The 21072-nt window shown below is 40.8% G+C and overlaps 1 protein-coding gene across 1 annotated transcript in view; it reads left to right on the top strand.

Moving 5' to 3' along the window:
• Nucleotides 1-4022: 4022 nt before the first annotated feature.
• FN1 (fibronectin 1) overlaps nt 4023-21072 on the top strand; it is a gene marked incomplete at its 5' end in the record, with an annotated part of 65813 nt that continues 48763 nt past the window's right edge. Inside the window, 12 exons of the mRNA XM_081095997.1 lie at nt 4023-4116; nt 5056-5184; nt 6092-6229; nt 7578-7709; nt 8654-8791; nt 11658-11816; nt 12566-12757; nt 13899-14078; nt 14710-14886; nt 15931-16083; nt 17542-17670; nt 18704-18847. Coding sequence (XP_080952123.1) covers nt 4023-4116; nt 5056-5184; nt 6092-6229; nt 7578-7709; nt 8654-8791; nt 11658-11816; nt 12566-12757; nt 13899-14078; nt 14710-14886; nt 15931-16083; nt 17542-17670; nt 18704-18847 — 1765 coding nt within the window. The remainder of the gene's footprint in view (nt 4117-5055; nt 5185-6091; nt 6230-7577; nt 7710-8653; nt 8792-11657; nt 11817-12565; nt 12758-13898; nt 14079-14709; nt 14887-15930; nt 16084-17541; nt 17671-18703; nt 18848-21072) is intronic.

The raw sequence follows: 21072 nt of genomic DNA, 5'->3' as shown, positions 1-21072 counted from the left end.
TACCCATGGGGCTGCCCATGAGGCCTTTATTTTTCATTCTTGCACCTGTGCTTAATCAGTATCAGTTTTTCAAGCTTGGCTGTTTTCAAGGGAAGAAGATGGGAAGGAGTTCATGCCAAAAAAAAAAAAAAAATCAAGATAAGAAATACAATTATTGTAATGTATCTCTATCCAATCTACATATAGGAGCTCATGAATTAGAAAAAAGATACTCCAGGTTCTTAAGTCAGAAAGTTCTAAAGGTCACCTAGTCATTGGCCTCTGTAACAGGACTAAAAGAGATTAAGAACAAGATAAAAACCAAAGGTTTCCAGAAAAGAAAAAAAAAGCCCACCTACCTCAAAATGTAACCCATGGTGTCAAGAAATTATTTCTTTATCAGAAATAATTTTTTTTCCATAGGCAAGGGATTTGGCTGGAAGGAGTATTGTCTATGATGTGTTTAATTATTCTAAAAGAAAACCCCTTTTTTTAGATGGAAATAATTGCCTTTTAAAACTTATCCCTTACATTGTTTTAATTCGAATCCTTTAAAATTGGCTAGATCTGATCACTTCTTTTTATGCTTAAACATAATCTTCAATTCAAATGAAGTAAGTTCAATTCAGATTTCCGTAATTGCTCATGCTCCTCACTAACCTTCTCCAATAACAAAACATGCAAATAATACTCCCCCACCACCCACAGATACATGCGCTCTTTTTTGCTACTGAAAATTTAAGTTGACTTAAGTTCTGGGAAAATTCTATCGCCATGGCAATTTCAAGAAGACACAACACACAGTCTTAAATGAACATTTGTTCTGTCTCTACCACATACATGCCATCACACCAATACTAGGTTTCGTAAGGAGGTACTGGTGTGGAAGAAACAATCCACTACTGTACTAAAGGCAAACTTCCTCTTAGAAAAGTTAAGAAATTAGGACACCTTGTATGTGCTGCTGCCACCTGGGAGTGTGATCTTGAACAAATTCAGGAGACGGTATAAGTAAAAAAGAATAAATAAATACTACTTTTAAATCAATTATTTAAAAACGTTATTGAGGTATAATTTACACACCATTCAGTGTACTACTCAATGACTTTTCATAACTACCAAGTTGTGCAGCCACCACCACAATCTAGTTTTAGAATATTTATTTCCATCACCCCAGTAAGATTCCTAGTGTCCATTTACAATTAATTCCTGTTCCCAGCCCTAGCCCCAGGCATCTATGAATCTTTGTTTGGTTATGTTCCCCTGTCCCTTCGAGATAAGAAAAAGAAGTCTAAGGATATTTCATACAAGCAGAAGCATACTGTTTACTAAAGAACCTACTCTGTCAAAATAGTCTTTAAGATTTTAAAGGAAATACAAGGGAATCTTGGACACTAGGCATGTCTGCTGAGTTAGAACAAAGTGTGGTCTTTAAGTTTTAATTATCTCTCTAGTTAGAGCGAATAGACTTACATAGTTATAAGGGATTTTGATAATGAAAGAATATTGGTCTCAAGCCTTGTTAACTTAACCAAGAAAATGTTTCTATGTCCTAAGTTTAAACAAAACAAAAACTTTCAAGTAAAAGAGTAAACTCCCAAGCATTCCTATAAAATTGAGTTAAATATCATTAAGTTTTTGCTTAGGAGACATTAGATATATATACCGTTTCCTTAAACAAATTATATTTCAATGGGGTTGAAATATAAACATTTCTTCTGAAATGTGAGGTGGGCTTTTTTTTCCTTCCAAGTTCGCATGTGTATATTATTCTAATGTATTTTGAGTACAGTAAATATACCAAACTCTCATGTTTTTGGTTGACAACATACTTTTCTAAGCACTTATTTCCTTCCTCCAGAATCTATGTGTATTAAGAAACCTGTGTGTGTTAGCCCCAAGTCTATCTTGCTGACATCTGACTTCCAGGTATTCTTACCTCTGGAAGGAACATTGGCTTCCCAGACATTTATTAAGAATTTACAAGAGGCCCTTTTATATTTGAAAGAGAAAACTGTTCTGTTAAGTGATGATGAGAAATTTTAAAAAAACCCTCGAACCTAGACAGGACTCCGCAGGAAGTTATTTTACACCTCTTGTAGGAAACTGCTATTTGCTGTTTTATTTTGAATTCCCTGCATTAATAAAACAAATGTTAGTTTTGCGTCTTTGATGTGTTAGGTATTTTAGACCATGGAGTTGGAATTACCCCACGGCAGTTACCGAAGATGGAACTTTTGGGAAAAACAAGCCCTTATAGAAATAAACATATTGTTAGTAGCTTTCATAGGTTTTCAAAGCAAACGGGAAGCCTGCACTAGTAACAACACTGGAAGGCAACGATTTGAGTTTGGGTCTCTCAGGATTTACTGAAGAAGGTCGTGGACTCCGCCTTTTTGAAAAATTTAAAAAGCAAGTGTGACTTGTGTCTGTCTGAAAAAGGACTGATTTGAGGGGTTGCTCAATGCCAGTCCGTGTCCAGCCTCCGAGTTTAGAGGGAAAGCCAGCCCCGGGAGATCTTAAATGGGAACCTTCCACATTCTTGGAGTAGATAATAACTGAAATTTAAAAAATCTGGCGGCGGGGCTGGCTGGGGGAGGGGAATCCTGTGACTTAACTGATGGCTACAAAAAAGAAAATGCCAAATTACAGCAAGGAAGAAACTGTAGGAAGGCAAGGCCGTAAATGGTCTTTTCTTAGCTTTCCGTGATTCATACAAGATCTCTGCTTTGTGTGTCACGGGCACGGAGAACATGAGCAAAGACACGGTCTTGCTCCGGAGCCGGTCCAATTTCCCAGGTTTCAGGTCGACCACGGCTGCTTGCACTTTCAGAGGAAACAGACCCCATGGGGGAGGGGGTTGAAAACAAAACCCAAAACCCAAAACTTCTTCCTGCATTTTTTTTTCAAGCAAACTGCTGCTTTGTCCTTTCCAAAGAAACCTGGGTCCCTGAAGTCCCCCCAGACCCGCCCAGCGCCCCGCGGAACTCCAGGTCCTCAGGGAAGCTCAGGCAAGGATGGATGCTCCCCTCTGTCCCCGGCCAGCACCTCCTCAGAACCGGGCTGGTACCGCGCTTGCGAGGAGAGGGCTTGCACAGGAAGCTCTGAAGGCGAACTCTAGGGAATCCCAAATCGGTGCACATTAAATTAAACCGAAGAAAGGGAACCGGAGAAAAGCCAGCCCCGCCCTGGGACTGCGAAGGCTACTTTCCTACAGCTGCAAGGTGGTGGCCACTTCGTGGTTTTGTCCTCCCCCCAAATATACTCCAGTGAACAGACTTTTTTTTTTTTTTTTTTAAGAGAGGACGAAATGTCCTCACCCCCCACCCTAATAAGAAAGAAAAGGGAAGCGGAGCGGGGGAGGGAGGAGGACTTGCAACCCCTCCGCTTCACTGAACTCCAGCCCCTCCCTTTCCTCCCGTCTACCCTCTCCCAGTCGCTTCCCATCCCTCCCCCTCAGCCCCCAAAAAGTTGGACGACCGCAAAGGAAACCGAAAAAAGTTCTCTAGCCCCAATGCTGGCGGAGGATCAGCATCTCTTTTGTTCGCGGCGAACCCACAGTCCCCCTGACGTCACCCGGAGCCCCGGCCAATGGGCGCGCGGTCGCGGCGGCAGCGGCCGCAGGAGGGGCGGGGGGAGCCCGGCGGGCCCCTCCTCCCCGACGCCCGGGGCCTCGCGGGGGGCGGGAGGGGACGGTCCCATATAAACCCCGGGCCGTCCAGGCTCGGCCGCTCGCGCCGGCAGCTCCGTACCAGGGCAGGAAAGGGAGCCCCAAGCGCGAGTCGGGACCCGCAGCCACAACTTCTCTCCATCCTTTCCTTCCCCTCTGTCCCTCTACCCGTCCCCTTCCCCATCCTCTGACCCTTACCTGCCTTAAGGCATCACCCCCCTGGGGGCCCTGGAAGGGACCCTCCCGTAGGTTTTTCTAAGAGAACTGAACTCGGTGGCAATTGCCTCGTGGAGAGGGCCTCTCCCCGCACCGTCTCAAGATGCTCAGGGGTCCGGGACCCGGGCTGCTGCTTCTGGCCGCCGTGTCCCTGGGGATGGCGGTGCCCTCCGCCGCAACCTGGAGGGGCAAGAGGCAGGCTCAGCAAATGATGCTGCCCCCGTCCCCGGTGGCTGTCAGCCAAAGCAAGCGTGAGTATGGACTGCGGGCTGAAACCGGCTGGCGCAGGGATGGGACCATCAAACCAACTAAAGTTGGGGATGAAGTTTTGCGCGCGCGCGCGCGCATGGAGAGTGTGCGCGCCTTAATGGGAAACCACTGTGGGCGCGGGAGGCATCGGTTTGAGCAGGCTGGGTCTGCGGGCCTAGGATAATACATTGGAGGACAGAGGCTCCTGTGCTCTTATCAGCTCTACACGTTCAGGTCGTTTTCCTGTGAATGCAGCAAAACTTACCTTTAAAGAGGAAAATAATGGAAGCCTTTACAGGTTCTTTTGGGCTTAGTGTGGTCTTTCTTGTTTTCTGCGTTACTAAATAGCTGGTTAAATATGGTCAATATGGGTGGGAAGAAGGTAGCTACATAGCTGTGTTCCTCACTACATCTGAATGTGAGGTAATTTAGTTTGCATTGCCTAGGGGCCCCTCAGGACACTTCCCCAAGAACAGAGCTCAGAATTCCTGCTCCAGTTTTTCAAAGACACACCCTCCTTTGGCCTCGGCTAAAGGAAACTGCTTAAAATTGTCCTCTTGACTTACTACCCAAGAAGATCATGGAAGTTCCTTGCATATTTTAAAATGCATTTGTAGTTATCCGCGTTTTAAAATGTTTCTTCTTCCTTGATATCGACCCTGGCCAGATGGAAATTACATCATTGTATAACATTTAGCTAAATTAAAAGAAAGGGCGGGAATACCTAAATATCTACGTGTACAAACTGGTTGAATCTTTAGATAGCTAGTTTCTACCTCTACATTTTAGTGCAATATTGCTTTTCATTCTCCTCACACTCTGAAGAATAACTTATTTTTCTATGTTTGTTGCTTAGACTCATCAATTTAATTGTGCAAGAAAATTCCATAATCTGGAAAAAGGGGGGATGCAAATGTAACAACTTCTTTGTTCATTTACAGCTGGTTGTTTTGATAATGGGAATCACTATCAGATAAACCAACAATGGGAACGCACATACCTGGGCAATACCTTGGTTTGTACCTGTTATGGAGGGAGCCGAGGCTTTAACTGCGAGAGCAAACCTGAAGGTAAGTGGTGAGGAGTATCTTGTAACTTCTTGGAGAAGTGGCGTTTGTTGATTAAATTCAGCACTGGTAGTAAAAATACGTACACCAGTTTTTCAATAGAATGATCTATGATTTCCTCTTTTAAAACATTTAATAACTGCTGATATTTGTTTTTTCCATGTTATTTTTGCCTTTGAAACAAAAGAACAAATGTATCCCCAAGTAATTCCTCAAGTGTTTCTGTTTTACTCTCCCAAAGGTTTTGATGAGAAAATAAAAGATTTGTGTATTCTTCCTCCAAAAACACTTGTAAAATTTTAATTTATTAGAAAGTAATTTTAAATCTTAAGCAATAAGATTATGGGCCAGAAAACACTTTGGGCATTATAATGTAAAGTGACTTTTTTTACACAAAACCACTAACCACTTCAAAGTTCTCATTCTTTATGACCATTGATATGTTGCTCGCAAATTATGGCAACTTGCACAGAGCAGCACAGATGACGCTAAAGTGGAAATAGTAGGATTAACAAGTGACTGTGCCTGGTGGGGGTTGGGCTCTTCAAATTGTTTGCTTTTATGTGGACCTTGGTTGGACTCTCTGAGTCAGAGATCTGAATCTGCAGTCCTTCCTTCACCATCTAGCCTGTCCTATGGTAGTATTGCCTATGGCTTTCTCCTAGGGCCTGAGAATCCTTTGCAATAGAAATTAATTTACAGAAAATTAGGGAACTTGCCAAAGATCAAAAGTCAAGGCTTTATGAGAGCCTAAGGGAAATTCTAGGTCTCCCACTTCCATCTTTAAAAACTTTTTGTGGTACCGTGTTGCTCATAGAGTGGAAAAGCGAGTGCTCCTTTGGATGAGGTTAGTGGAATAGAAAGGCTTTTACATATATGAGGTTCATGTACACTTTCCTTCTCCCCTCAGCTGAAGAGACTTGCTTTGACAAGTACACTGGGAACACGTACCGGGTCGGGGACACTTATGAGCGTCCCAAAGACTCCATGATCTGGGACTGTACCTGCATCGGGGCTGGACGAAGAAGAATAAGCTGTACCATTGCAAGTAAGATGATGCTAAAATACCATAAATATGAATTTCTCCATTACTGTCACTGTCACTTTCTGTTATTGATGACTGGATAGTCCTAATTTTGGGATTTATTCTAGGTGACCAGGTACTGTTATGTTGTCACCCAACTGATTCCTGCGCTTCTGGGAGATGTCTCTCAGCACAGATAGAATCAGTGTGGTTTTAAGTGTGTGTGTGTGTGTGTGTGTGTGTGTGTACACACAGTGTAACCAAGTGGATCTCCTGGGTTCCACTCCAGTAAGATGTACTTAGAGAAGTTACCCATTTTATATTCCTGGGCATCTTCAAGCCAGACTGACCATGTGATTATCTGCAATGATTGGAAAATGGTCATGAAGAGTGCACCTTCCATTGTGTGGACTGCTCTTCTTGTTTGCAATGCAGAGACCTCTTGCATCCCATACAAACAGTCTGGTTTCTTTGTGACCAATAGTTTATACCCAGGAATTGGATCTCTCTATTCCCAGGGACAATGTGGAATGATTAGCTTAATAGTGTTTCCAAGGTACTTTGGGGACTGGGTTGACTCTCATCAATTGTAGTTTAGTTCAGGAGGTCTCTCCAGTATGATTCACTGTGTTATAAATGGATTCTATTAACATAGCATTTGCTTTTTTGCTTTTTTTAATCCATCCTGTAAGTCACTTTAAAAAGTTATATCCAAATGAACAAGAGAGTCCCTTGTGAATAGGCCCAATCTGCTTTCCCCATCCTCAATGTTAGGGTTTAGCCAAATGTATTGGCAAATGATAAGTCAGTAGTCCATAGTGTTTACAGTGTAGTGGGTAGATGTGCCAGCTTGCTTAACAGCCTAGAAAAGTACCTGGTTTTTCACACTTGATATGCACACATCTATTTGCTTTCTGCCAAAATTATGTATGTAACCTAGGATAAAACACAGACTCTCCACACTCCCGAAAGCTGAAATACTATACCCAATATGGCTTTTCATTGAATTAGTCTCAGGCTCAACCTGCTGTGTCTGTATGGAGGTCATGTCTGCCAGCCTTGCTTTTCTGCTTTAGGACCCAATTTCCTGCGATCCCTCTGGGAACCAGGATTTATGACCTCTTTCTTTGCCATTCATTTTTCTCTGTGGTTTCCCATTGTGCTTAAACAAAACATTTGATTGAATGACCCCAAGTCACCAGACCTGTTAACTTTTCCCCTGTCTCTGATGGGAAAGCTGTTCTCTGAATACTTACAGTGGCTAACCTAAGTACCTACTTTGGATAGAACATGAGACTATTTCATTTTTTTCTTTTTTTAATGTTTTTTTTTTGTCCCACTCTCTTTAATTTTCTTTTTTTATCTTGAACAGACCGCTGCCATGAAGGGGGTCAGTCCTACAAGATTGGTGACACCTGGAGGAGACCACATGAGACTGGTGGTTACATGTTAGAGTGTGTGTGTCTTGGTAACGGGAAAGGAGAATGGACCTGCAAGCCCATAGGTGTGTGACTATTAGGGACAAATGAGGGGTGGGGATGCACAGTCAAGATGTTGGGTTGAACCAAACTCCACATGAACAAGAGATCTGAATTCCAATGAAAAAAATAATGAAATGGGAACTTTATTGTAAATAATGGAATGTTTTGTAATCCATAGTCTTAAAGAATCAGATCAAAAATATCCACTGCATATAAGTCTTGTCTTAATTTTGTTTCAAAAGCAGAAGATAAAGTTGAAAGGTTTAGGAAGAAGTTTCTTTTGTCTAATGTCTAATCTCAGGTTTTCCTTGGTCAAGATATGTTATTTAAAAGAAAAAAAAAATGATACTTTTGACATTTTTATTGGAACACACTAGACTGAAACATAAAATTGTGTGTGCTCTGTCACACCTTAGTAAATTTTATTTTTCAGAATAAAAATTATTGAGTTTCTTTTGGTCTCAATCCCAAACTTGAAAGTTTCTGTCTATCAATTTTACTCACGATTGTCCTCTAATTCAGATACTTTTATTTTCCTTTGGGTTGTGTTTTCTTTTTTTACAGAAATCCAAATTCCAAAGGCTTTCTTGTCATTTTTTTTAGACATTCATAATTGGTCATTCATAATTCGATTGGAATTTTGCACATTTAGTGTGCTACAGACTGGATACATACATAGATCCTTTTCACTTAAAATACTGGTGTGAAGCAGAATAATACCAGCTGAAACTATACCGTCCGTATTCTTATTTGAGGCACGGAATTTCTGCCTGCCAGCCCAGCTTGAGCTTTCTTTTGCTTTGGTTACCATGTGCTTAGTTACAGGGCATGCTTTTCTTTTTGAACAGAGTACTACTTAAAACATGTGGCTGGATTTTTGCTTACACAATACACTTTAAATTACAGGGGAGATGGCACAATTTGAAATAGCTTTTCCCCCCTCTTTTTCCTCCACATTTTCCTACAGCTGAGAAATGTTTTGACCACGCTGCTGGGACTTCGTATGTTGTTGGGGAAACCTGGGAAAAGCCCTACCAAGGCTGGATGATGGTGGATTGTACTTGTCTGGGAGAAGGCAGTGGACGCATCACCTGTACCTCTAGAAGTATGTTCTAGATTTGCGTGTTAAGATGATTTTCTGGATTCTTAGAAATGTAATGTGATGTCACTTAGAACACACCCAATACATCAATTTTTTTTGTAACTTTTGAATGTCGAGAAAAGTTCTATACTAAGCTTACTTTGCTTCTTCCAAGAAGACTAAATTTAAAAAAAAATCTTTGTTCATTAAAGACTATCAGCTACTAGGAACCTTAATATTCATATAAAAGTCAAATGTGTTGTGGGCATGAAGATTAGTTGCAAATGTTTAATCTAAATTATCGCTGAGATATTTTCAAAGTATTAAGAGCAAAGAAATCATTGAAATAACATGCCAACGCATGTTTGAGCATGTGAGTACTATTGACATAGAAGGGAGCCAAGCTCTAAAGTTTTAGGTTTCCGTATGTTTCACATTTAAATAAGGCCTATTCATAAGCAAAACTGATGGAAATAAAAATGCTCATCCCATTGGTTAAAGTGATGTGTCTATTGTGGGTTAAGGACAGTGTCTCTTGCTCAGAATCCTACATAAGCTTAGTAGTGCTAAAAGCTGACTTCTGACAGCTTTACTGCTCCTTCTAGGGCTGCCTGACCTTACTTGTTGCCTTAAGGCAGGGATGGGGAATGTCAACCCAGGGCTGTACTAGGCCTGAGACATCATTTGGTCTGGCCCAAATGATTAGGGGTGAGTTAATTAAATGTTTGACCAAATATAGCAGGCTAATTTTCAAGTTTATAATTTTTTTTGTTAACCCTCACGTGAGGATATATTTTTCCATTGATTTTTAGAGAGAGTGGAAGAGGGGGAGAGAGAGAGATAGAGAAAGGAAAACATCGATTAGTTGCCTCCTGCATAGGCCCCGACCAGGGGAGGGCTGGGGATGGAGCCTGCAACCAAGGCATGTGTCCTTGACCAGAATCGAACCCACGACCCTTTAGTCCACAGGCCAATGCTCTAATCACTGGGAAAAACAGGGTAGGGCTTAAGTTGATGATTTTGTATGGCCCGAGAATGATGTTATAAATATCCAAGTGGCAGAAAAAAAAAGGTTTTCCACCCCTGCCTTAGCGGTTCAAAACGTGTTATGTTTTGTTTTGTTTTGAAACTTCAAACTAATAGCAACTATAGAGTTTATAGAAGCAAAACAGCCATTAACTATGGGTGTTATTAATAATTTTAAAATCAAATCTAAATATTATGACCTATTTCATTTATCTAGCTTAAAATGTTTAACTGTCTTAAAATGTTCATCATCCAAATTTAAATTCTTTGCTAACAAAAACTAAATCTCTCATGGAAAGTAATAACGATTATGACCAAATCTTTTCCAAAAACTTGGTGCTTCATTAGATCTTTTGCATTTAAAATGTTATTATGATCATCAGACTTCCAAGACCTTGGTGGTAATGTTTTTGGCTTATGACAAATTAGATGTCTGACTTAAACTCTCATCTGTTATTTAAAACTCTTCTAATACAAGTTGGGTAAAGTTTCTCAAAGAAAAGTCATTTGTTTTATGAAATAATTTAAGCCCCTACTTTGTACAAGAGGGTGCAGGGATGAAAAAATGAATTGGATATTAATTCAACTTTCAAAGACCACTTAGCAAGTAGGTCAAGCAGATGAGAGAAGCCTAGATAGTCATCTTCTATAAAGCACCATATTAAAATAGTGCTATGGAGGTTCAAAGGAAGGCGATCCTTTCAGCTAGGGATTAGGAAAAAAGCTGTAACCAGCCATATCTTCATTCAGATCTCTGTTCTGGTGGTAGATCAATGTGGGTGTATATTTGTGTGAATTTACATCAACTGTCCAATTATTTTTCTCTCACCCAGTGCAGAAAAACACAAATCAAATCCTCTATACTCACATTGCAGCATATGGGCAAAGCCAGATTATAATTGAAACAAACTATTTGACAAATAATTGAACACATAGACTGATGGTAATTTCGTTATAAAACATCGCTTTGCAATCGTAATCTCACTTTTCCATTGTAGAGTTAACACTGAGCAATTCAAAAGAAGTAATTTTATTAGTGATTTTAAATAGGTATGTGTGTGTGTGGGTGGGTGGGGGGCGGTGGAAAACATAGTCTGAGAAGTTGGTAACCCCCTGAATTTTTATATGACAAATGAAGAAAGGGATGCTGCTGTCTTTTTCTGGCTTCTTTGGGGCTTCTCTCCAAGACCATTTGAAACCTACTTGCCTCCCTACTGCTCCTAGTTTTGTAAAGAAAGCCCCTTATTGAAAGGCAGGTCATCTACAGCAATTACTAGGAGAGCCTGAAAAGACAAGGGAGATCAAAAGCCAGAGAATGAATTTGGTCAAAAGAACGATGTGAAAACTCTAAAAATAATAAAATAAAATAATGGATGAATGATGATGAAAAAGTGTTTTGGCAAACAGAGAAATGGAACTAGATTAAATCCCATAGCTCTCTTTCTGCTGGAACAAACGTAATCCCATTGTTTGGAAGTTCTGCTCCTGTGGCACCACAGCTAAATAGAAACATATCATCAAAAAATAACTTACCAAGCTTTCTTTATTTTTTATTTTTTAAAATATATTTTTATTGATTTCAGAGAGGAAGGGAGAGGGAGAGGGAGATAGAAACATCAATGATGAGAGGGAATCAATGATCAGCTGCCTCCTGCACGCCCCCTACTGGGGATTGAGCCTGAAACCCGGGCAAGTGCCCTTGACTGGAATCGAACCTGGGACCCTTCAGTCCTCTATCCACTGAGCTAAACCGGCTAGGGCAACTTATCAAGTTTTAAACTACTGCATATATTTTTAAAGTTTCAGTGGAGCATGTGGAAGCTTGACCTGGTTCACATCTTCGAATGCTCTCTTTCTAACACAGACAGATGCAACGATCAGGACACTAGGACATCCTATAGAATCGGAGACACCTGGAGCAAGAAGGACAATCGGGGGAACCTGCTCCAATGCATCTGCACAGGCAATGGCAGAGGGGAGTGGAAGTGTGAAAGGCACGCGTCCCTGCAGACCACATCCACCGGTGAGGAGCAGAGCGAGCTGGGTGGAAACGGGATAGTGTTACCAAAATTGTTCCTGCAAATCCATCTTTCCCTTGACATGCCATTCAAGGATGATTTGCAGTGTTCGGGCTGGTAAGCTGAGTTCATTTACCGATTGTTAGCTGTTAAAACTTTACTTAATGTTAAGTTGTAAATGTACATGAAGATGAAATAAAAATAGATCTTAAGGGGAAAACACACAACAGATTCACAAAATGTGGAAGGAGGGGCAACTTCTAGAGAACTGTGTGGCGGCGCAGGGCACGTTCTGATGAGCCCACAGCAACGCAGATGGCAAGGGTCCCTGCAGAGTGTCAGGGATGTCTCAAAATAGGTCAGGAAGAGAAATGCCCAGATATTTTGAGCTATTTGAAGGACGTGGTCAGAAGTGAGCTGGGATGAAGGCAGGTGTGAAGGGTTGTGAAGGCATGGACTGTGAGCTTCCTGGATGTGTAAAGAGTTGTTGAAGGTACCCGCTCTGTTAAGTGGCAAAATAATGTCTGTGATTTAGAAATATAATCCCAGTAGTTCCAGCTGGAAGGTGGGGACCATCTGGCATAGGCTGAATGCAAAAACTAATGCAGCATGGGAGAGCCATTTCTTTCTAGGTTTAGGTCAGAAACAACGTGGATTTCAAGAATGATCTGTATGGGACCCTAAAGATCTCAACTTCAGAAAAGAGTTCTTTTCTCTTGTCCAATGTTGTGACTTTTCTTTCTCATGTCCTTAGGATCTGGCACCGTCACAGATGTTCGAATGGCCGTTTTCCAGCCTCAGCCTCACCCCCAGCCTCCTCCATATGGTCACTGTATCACAGACAGTGGTGTGATTTACTCAGTAGGGATGCAGTGGCTGAAGACACAAGGAAATAAGCAGATGCTTTGCACTTGCCTGGGCAATGGAGTCAGCTGCCAAGAGACAGGTCTGCCTTATCTTTTAACAGTACTGAACATTTTCTTATGATTTAGTTTTTGAAAGGTAGTACATTCATTTACCTAAAAAATAAAGCAAACAAGACAAGCTTATAATCTTACCACTAGTGATAACAGTCAGGATTGGCATTGATACACTTTCTTCCAGTCTTTTTAATCTATGTATTTTCTTTTCTGTAGTGAGGATTAAGTGCTCTGTACTATCTTTGTTGTTATAAGAGAGTTGCTTTCTGAATAACGAATCATCCATACTTCATACTATAAATCTCAGGTTTCTGGAGCTCTGTAAACTTCTTTTAGCAACATCTAATGCATCTCTTCTGGGCTACAAAAGTGGTAGTTAGTAACTATAGCAATTATAATTGATGCATTTGACGTTATCCCTAGAATAACCTCATGTATTAATACTTATGCCACCAACAGAGGCATGCATATCCCTCCAGTATCCTTTGAGCAGCACCCTTAATTAACCTGTGTTAATATAGCTTTACAAATGGGGAAACTAAGGCATGACAGCACAGGTGGTAACAGGATATCAGCAGAGAAACAGGTGTTGCTCTATCCACAAAAAGCATGGCTTTCTGAGGAGTTGTATTTTGACTGAAACTCACCAGATGATCATCTATATTTATAGCACAAGCTCAGTCTCTAATCCTATATAATAAAAGCCAAACATGCCAAGCGTCCAGTCGTCTAGCAGTCTGTTCAACCAATCAAAGCATTATGTACTAATGATATGCTAAGGCCGCTCAACTGCTCACTATGATGTGCACTGACCACCAGGGGGCAGACGCTCTAACCAGTAGGTTAGCTTGCTGCTGCATTCCGGCTGATTGGGACTGAGTGAGATGGGCCGGACAGGTCCTGGAGCCCTCCCACAGTCCCTCCCCGGCTGGCCAATGATCATGCACTGGTGGGGTCCCTCAGCCTGGCCTGGGCCCTCTTGTAATCCAGGACCCCTTGGGGGATGTTGGAGAGCCAGTTTCAGCCCAATCTCGCAGGCCAGGCCAAGGGGCCCCACTGGTGCATGAATTCATGCACCAGGCCTCTAGTTTTAGGTATAAATAAGCAGCTACCAGTGGTAGATCCATGCAGCTCTATTTACCAAGACCCTTTTGGTTATGCTTGTAGCTGTCACTCAGACTTACGGTGGCAATTCCAACGGGGAGCCATGTGTCTTACCATTCACCTACAACGGCCGGACTTTCTACTCCTGCACCAACGAAGGGCGACAGGATGGACATCTCTGGTGCAGCACGACTTCCAATTATGAACAAGACCAGAAATATTCTTTCTGTACAGACCAGACTGGTAAGTGTCCCAGGGGAAAACACACGATGAGAAAGAGCCATTTCTCATGCCCTCTTTTTATTAGTCAGCAATGTAGCCATTAATCTTGAGGCTGCATGAGAAGCATCACTTTTCTACAGTCTGGACCCAAGAGACGTGGAGTAACTTGGCAGTTGAAGATCCTTCCATGGTCCCTAGTACCCTTGGGAAATGACACCAAGAGAAAGGGCCACCAGTTCATTTATTTCTGACACATTGGGCTTATGATGTGATTAAAAATACTGATATATTAAAACCAGGATGTAATCCCACGGGGCTGAAGAATACACAGGATGGTTGACTGAGTGTTTTTGTTTCTCTTCTGGTTGAAACACTGTTTTATTCAAAGTGATCATTTAAATATTTTTTTGGCTGGGAAAAATGTGAGGGAAAATTGGACTTAAATCTATTTTGAACGCAAAGGTGAACACACTTCAAAAAATGAAGGAAACATAGAACGCTATTATCAGGCAGCTTTTATTATGACATGGACTCTTTGTAAATTAGCTGCAGAGACCTGGCTCTCTCTGAACCTTTCTGTAGTCACTCCCCGCTGCCCATTGGAAAGCTCCGTGGTAATGTTTTCTTCCTATTTGTCTATTGTGCTGGGCAGTTTTGGTTCAAACTCGAGGTGGAAATTCCAATGGTGCCTTGTGCCACTTCCCCTTCCTGTACAACAACCACAACTACACCGACTGTACTTCCGAGGGCAGGAGAGACAACATGAAATGGTGTGGGACCACATCGAACTATGACGCTGACCAGAAGTTTGGATTCTGCCCCATGGCTGGTAAGAGGAAGCCCTTGTAGACACTATTTTTGGAGTCAGACAGAATAGTGGCCACTTTACACTACTTTACCCATTAACACTTAGTTTTTGAGATCGCAAACAACTTTATGTGGTATAATACATTTATATGAATTATGTAATTATTTATAGAATTTTAATATTCCATTGATACAATTTAATGTCCAAAAGTATATAAATACAATAAAAAATACTCCTTAAAATCTCTGTGCATTTAAATTTTGCACAAATTTGTCTTTTGTGTAGAGCACACAACTGAGTAACTTAAAATATATCAAATGTAACTGACTGAGAGTCACAGACCTGACAATATTTACGCATGATTTTGGCTTAACTGGCATAAGCTCTATCATTCATTAAATACTCAACTGACAAAACCTCTATGTTTTCTGACAAGTAGTGATCTTTTTTTAAAAGTAAGGTGGGGCTCTAGTTTGTATGAATAAAAAAAGAGGAACCAGTGCCTTTTGTTTTCAAATTTCAAGGGTCCCACAGATTACATTTGATTTTCCAGTTGTAGAACCAAAAAACCTGTACATTTCATTGTCAAGTTTGATAATGAGGCAACAAAACATAAGAAGAAAAAAACAGCTTACTTTTATTTCTATTATTTTAATCAAAGAGAATTTAGAAGGAAAACATGCTGGAGCTTACAGTTCAATATTCATACACATAGTTTCCCTTAGAATAAACTGGAACTAGAAAATTATGGAGCAGTGGTCAAATCCAGGCTTCTAGAGTAATGTAGACCCTTTGTATGAATGTGTAGGGATCATTGTGGTTTAACGGCCACTTACCCTTCCTGTAAGTATTTCCTGCAACACGCCTCACCTTTGCATTATGCTTTCCTCTCTGGCACTCAAGGCTCTATTCGAGCACAGAGCAGCACTGAGATTTCTTCAAGGCACACAAGACTTCTTTCTAAGTGAGCTCGTAGGATAACCAAATTTAGCTGATAATACTGCATACCTTTTAAGAACTTGTGACCACTTATCACTTGTACATTTCTCATCCGTTTCCAAACAGCCCATGAAGAAATCTGTACGACCAATGAAGGGGTCATGTACCGCGTTGGAGATCAGTGGGATAAACAGCATGACATGGGGCACATGATGAGGTGCACATGTGTGGGGAACGGCCGTGGGGAATGGACCTGTGTCGCCTACTCCCAACTCCGAGGTATGCTTACTTATGAGTGAAACTTTTGAGACAATAAAGGGTACAGAGAGTGTGGCTTTGATGTGAAAAGTTGCATTTAACCAAAAAGAGGAGATGTGTAATACCATCCCATTAGTCTACTGTGCTGGATGAGTTTCACATTTTAGACAGCTAAGAAAAGCTGGCCCAGTGATTTGGAAACATTTCCAGGATTTAGGTTCTTAGGCTGAGCCAAAAAGATGACTTCAAAGGCTAGAGCATGATCATTTGACCCTTTAGTATTTAGTTATGCAATTGGATTCATATCTAGAAAAGTTTGAGTAATTTCTGTAAAGAAAAAATACTTTGCTATTCTAAGATCAGATCCAGATTTAAGGAGAAAAATACATAGAGAGGCCGATTTATTTTGCCCAGATAAGATTTTCCCCTTTAGACCCAGGCATAGAATATAGGGATATTGATTTATTAAAACTATTTTAGCCCTAACCGGTTTGGCTCAGTGGATAGAGCGTCAGCCTACAGACTGAAGGGTCCCAGGTTCAATTCTGGTCAAGGGCATGTACCTTAGTTGAGGGCACATCCCCAGTAGGGGGTGTGCAGAAGGCAACTGATTGATGTTTCTCTTTCATTGATGTTTCTAACTCTCTATTACTCTCCCTTCCTCTCTGTAAAAAATCAATAAAATATATATATTTTTTAAAACTATTTTAGTTTTTCTACTTCTTTCACTTGAAAAGTAAGATACAGGGAGCACTGTGAGCTGATAAATAGTCCATGTAGCCCGTGTGTTGACATTGGCCTGAACTTGTTCTCTTTTTGTAGAAAACATTTTTGTGTGTTCAATGGGTAACACAATCCAGGAGTAATGAGAATGACATATGATGTTGCAGAGCTGAGAGGGACCCTACTAGAAAGGCAGACAGACCAGCTCCTCATTTTACAGATGGAGGAGCTGAGACCTGAAGAGAGAAAGTAATTTTCTCAGTATCTCTCAGGGAGTTAGGAACAGAGCTCGCATGATTTTTTTTTTTTTAACTTTATGAATGCCACAGATGCCATTTTCTTTTCCAAACCCAAATATCTCCCATCCCCACCATCACACTATATGGGGTGCTGTGTATAAGTCTGTTTAATCTTCCTCCCATTTATCATAACAAACAGAGATCTAAAGGGCATTATCAACTAAGCAAGAATTTTTCTGAAAGAAAGACATGTATTTGTTAAAAAATGGGCTTTCCACAAGAAAGTGTATTTTTACCACATTCTTTAGTTTATACGAGATACTTCTTTTGTGTGCAGAAATTGTATTACTGACTAAGCTTTAAAAAATGTTTATTCCCTGCCACTAAAAAAGTTATTTTAATGGGTGGTCTTGATAATTTAGTGGAGGAACTGTGTGCTTTGAAAAGCATAGCTTTTTTAAATTCCATCATTGAAGCCTAAAAACGTTCTCCACCCATCCCACTGTTTCCTAAATAGATCAATGCATTGTGGACGACATCACTTACAATGTGAATGACACATTTCACAAGCGTCATGAAGAGGGACACATGATGAATTGTACCTGCTTTGGTCAGGGCCGGGGCAGATGGAAGTGCGATCCCATTGGTAAGTAGCCTTGTCTCTCCTGATGGATTTGACCGCTGAGAATAGTTAGCAGGTTTCAAATTAAGAGAGTGATTTGATGTTACATGATTGAAGTTGGATTTAGACTTTGGTCAGTGGCTGTCAACGAGGTTTGCAAAGTCTTTCCTCTAATCATGGACCGTATATAATTTTGATTTTGGTAGTCATCTCTTTTTGCTGAATTTGGTGACAAATACAGATTTATTTTAATTAAATGCAATTTATTCTTTAGTTCTGAATCATAAAGATAGTCTGTGTTATGAAAGAGAACTGCCCTTTGCTGATGGTGCAATAACGTGGGCAAATGATTAGGCCAGTAAATACCTCCCTTCAAGTACTTTATTTTTCTTGGCTGCCCTTTACAATGGAGCTAAGCAAATAGTGAAGGTTGAGCCTTAAACGAGCTGTGTTACCAGCTTTGAGGTAATCCATTAATACTCCTTTACTAAAAGAGACAGGTTGCTCACTGAGAAAACAAACTGATCAGATACTCGAGTTTGTTTGACCCGAGATTGCCAAAGCTGGGGGAAAAGCCCGAGAGGTTTTCTTAGAAACTGCTCAGCAAGTATTCACAGTGAAAACCTGGTTCATCGATTTACATGTAAAATTAAATCCTCTGAAGTTTGAGAAAGTATTTAAACTGACATACTGTCCTTGCTATTCAAATGGGAAATCAGTTGTATTAATAAGGGTAAAATATATGTCATTTTTACTCAAAATATTCAGCCTATCAATATATACTGAAATTTAAATCTTCAAATTTTTATTTAGAAATATTGTTCTTTTAGAAGACTAAATGTCCCCCTCCCCTGGGTACCTTTTTGTTTGTTTGTTTTTACTACTAATTGTTCTGTACAGTAAAAGATAGGAACAAAGTATTTTTTAAACGACACGTGTTTGTCAGAGCAGTTGCCAGTTTCTAGTGAAACGAAGAATGAATGCTCTAGCACACTGAAATTAAATTTGTAGCTTTAAGTCTTCAAGGCTGCTTAACTTTTACATGTATATATTTTAGACCAATGCCAAGATTCAGAAACCCGAACATTTTATCAAATTGGAGACTCCTGGGAGAAGTATGGGAATGGGGTCAGGTACCAGTGCTATTGCTATGGTCGCGGCATTGGGGAATGGCATTGCCAACCTTTACAGACCTATGCAGGTGAGTAGTTCAATTACTGTAAAGTGAGAACTGTAGGCTGGGTTATAAAAACAGGGCAGCGTCAGTGTTTATTAATATTCTGATGCTTCAGTTAAAATCTCCTTCCTTTTCCATCCTTTTCTTATATCACTGTCTAATAATCAGCTGAATTTTTGACAAAAACGATTTTCCTTCCAATCAACTAAAAGGTGTGGAAGGTGTGGAAATGTGCCTGAATGTAATTTTTTTCTTTTTAAAAAATATTATTTTTATTGATTTCAGAGAGGAAGGGAGAGGGAGAGAGAAATAGAAACATCCATGATGAGAATCATTGATTGGCTGCTTCCTTCACACCCCTACTGGGGATCAAGCCTGCAACTCGGGCATGTGCGCTGACTGGGAATCGAACCGTGACCTCCTGGTTCACAGGCCAACACTCAACCACTGAGCCACGCCGGCTAGGCTATAATTTGTTTTTTAAAACTGTAGAACATTCTATTAGGTTAAAACATTCTGACTGATTTCATCTCACATCCATAATAAGGATAGAAACCAGTGAGCTATGCTGAGAGTAAGGGGGTTAGCATTTTATGTCATGAGTCCTAACAGAGAAGTCGTATAGAGAAATTACGTGAAATACAGTATAGGGTTTGTTTGCATCCTACTTTCCATCTAGGCTTTTTGTCAAAATTTTCAATTTGTTTGATCAGTTTGCATGTGGAACAAAGTATCCTGGGTCAAGAGTTGAGTAACGAGGTCCATTTTCCACCCACACAGTTCAAATACCCTCAAGTGTTTATTGCTGGGGTTTTTTCAGGTCACAGGGCATTATTAAAATGAACGAATACTGGTTTTGTTCGTTCATTTTAGGAAAAGAAAATTTGAATTTAGTTTCCACTGAGTGATTAATGATAATAAAATGTACTGAGTTATGAAAGTCTAATTGCAAAGCCTCCTCCTCCCAGACCTCTGTTACCTTTAGACATAAAGCATGGCCTACACTCAGAAATAGAAAGAGATTTCCAGGGTCTCAGAATATACCTGTAACAGGAATTAGGACTAAGTTAACTGAATCCCTCCATCATATGATCAGAAATTCACTGTCCCTGACCACAAGATATGAAACACTCCAGCGAAAGGCAGTGCTCACCAAAGCATGGGTTCCAGCTCTCTCTGTGCTTCTGAAGAGACATATACCACGCTTCACTCATTATTCCATCATCTGTAAAATGAGGCGATTGTAGCTGATTGCCCTTAACGTTCCTTCCAGCACTAACAGACTTAACGTTCTGGGATCCTGACTACCACCCACGCAGACACTCTCTTCCTATGATCTTTGAAGTGATCCTGCTCTCCCCACACCTTACACACTGTCAGGGCTGCCCAGGTGACTTTGCTTTGGGCAGGCTCAGAGCACAGATTGACCTGGCTCTAGATTGTATTTTGTGGTTAATTTGAATATAGGAATCATTAAATTTTTTTTTTAGTAATTTTTTAAAATTTGGCTGCAGAATTACCGTAGGTTCAGAAAGTACAACTGGGTTTTCTTTTCTTTAATTATGCAGCCGAAGGGTAGAACATTCTAAATGGCAATGCTTTCTACTTTCTATGTTTGTGGCTGTTGTTGGTGTGCTGTGACAATCTGTTGAAAGTCATTTCCTCCTCCATGGTTTTGAGGGAACTTCACCTCGCTGCTGGCTGGGAGCATTTTGGTGGACATGTCAGAGATGAAGCTTAGATGGGAAGGAGCCCTTCTGTGATGGAGTCTTACATGTCCACCTGTTCCTACTCTTTATTATTCTTTAAATATATTTTTATTGACTTCAGAGAGGAAGGGAGAGGAAGAGATAGAAACATCAATGTTGAAAGAGAATCATTGATCTGCTGCCTCCTGCATGCCCCACTCTGGGGAACCAGCCCACAACTAGGGAATATGGCCTGACCTGGAATCAAACAGTGACCTCCTGGTCCATAGGGCGATGCTCAACCACTGAGTAACACTGGCCAGCCTGTTACTACTCTTTAAAAAAGAGTAGTGGTCCAGTCCAGCTCATTGACCATAGAGGAGATTTAGGGGCGAGGAGACTGGCATTTCCTCTCAGTAAACAGCTTATCCATATGTCTAGTTTGCTCAGTGATTCGTGACTTGCATGTGTGACTCCAGGAATATGTAAGAAGAAAGGAACAGCAGGTTACCAATAGATTGTCTCTGAGCCTTGCCCTGTCTGTTCTTCCGACCAAGGACC

This window comes from Myotis nattereri (assembly GCF_964212035.1).
Source record: "Myotis nattereri genome assembly, chromosome: 7".
Lineage (NCBI taxonomy): Eukaryota > Metazoa > Chordata > Mammalia > Chiroptera > Vespertilionidae > Myotis > Myotis nattereri.
This window is presented reverse-complemented; position numbering and strand designations above follow the sequence as displayed.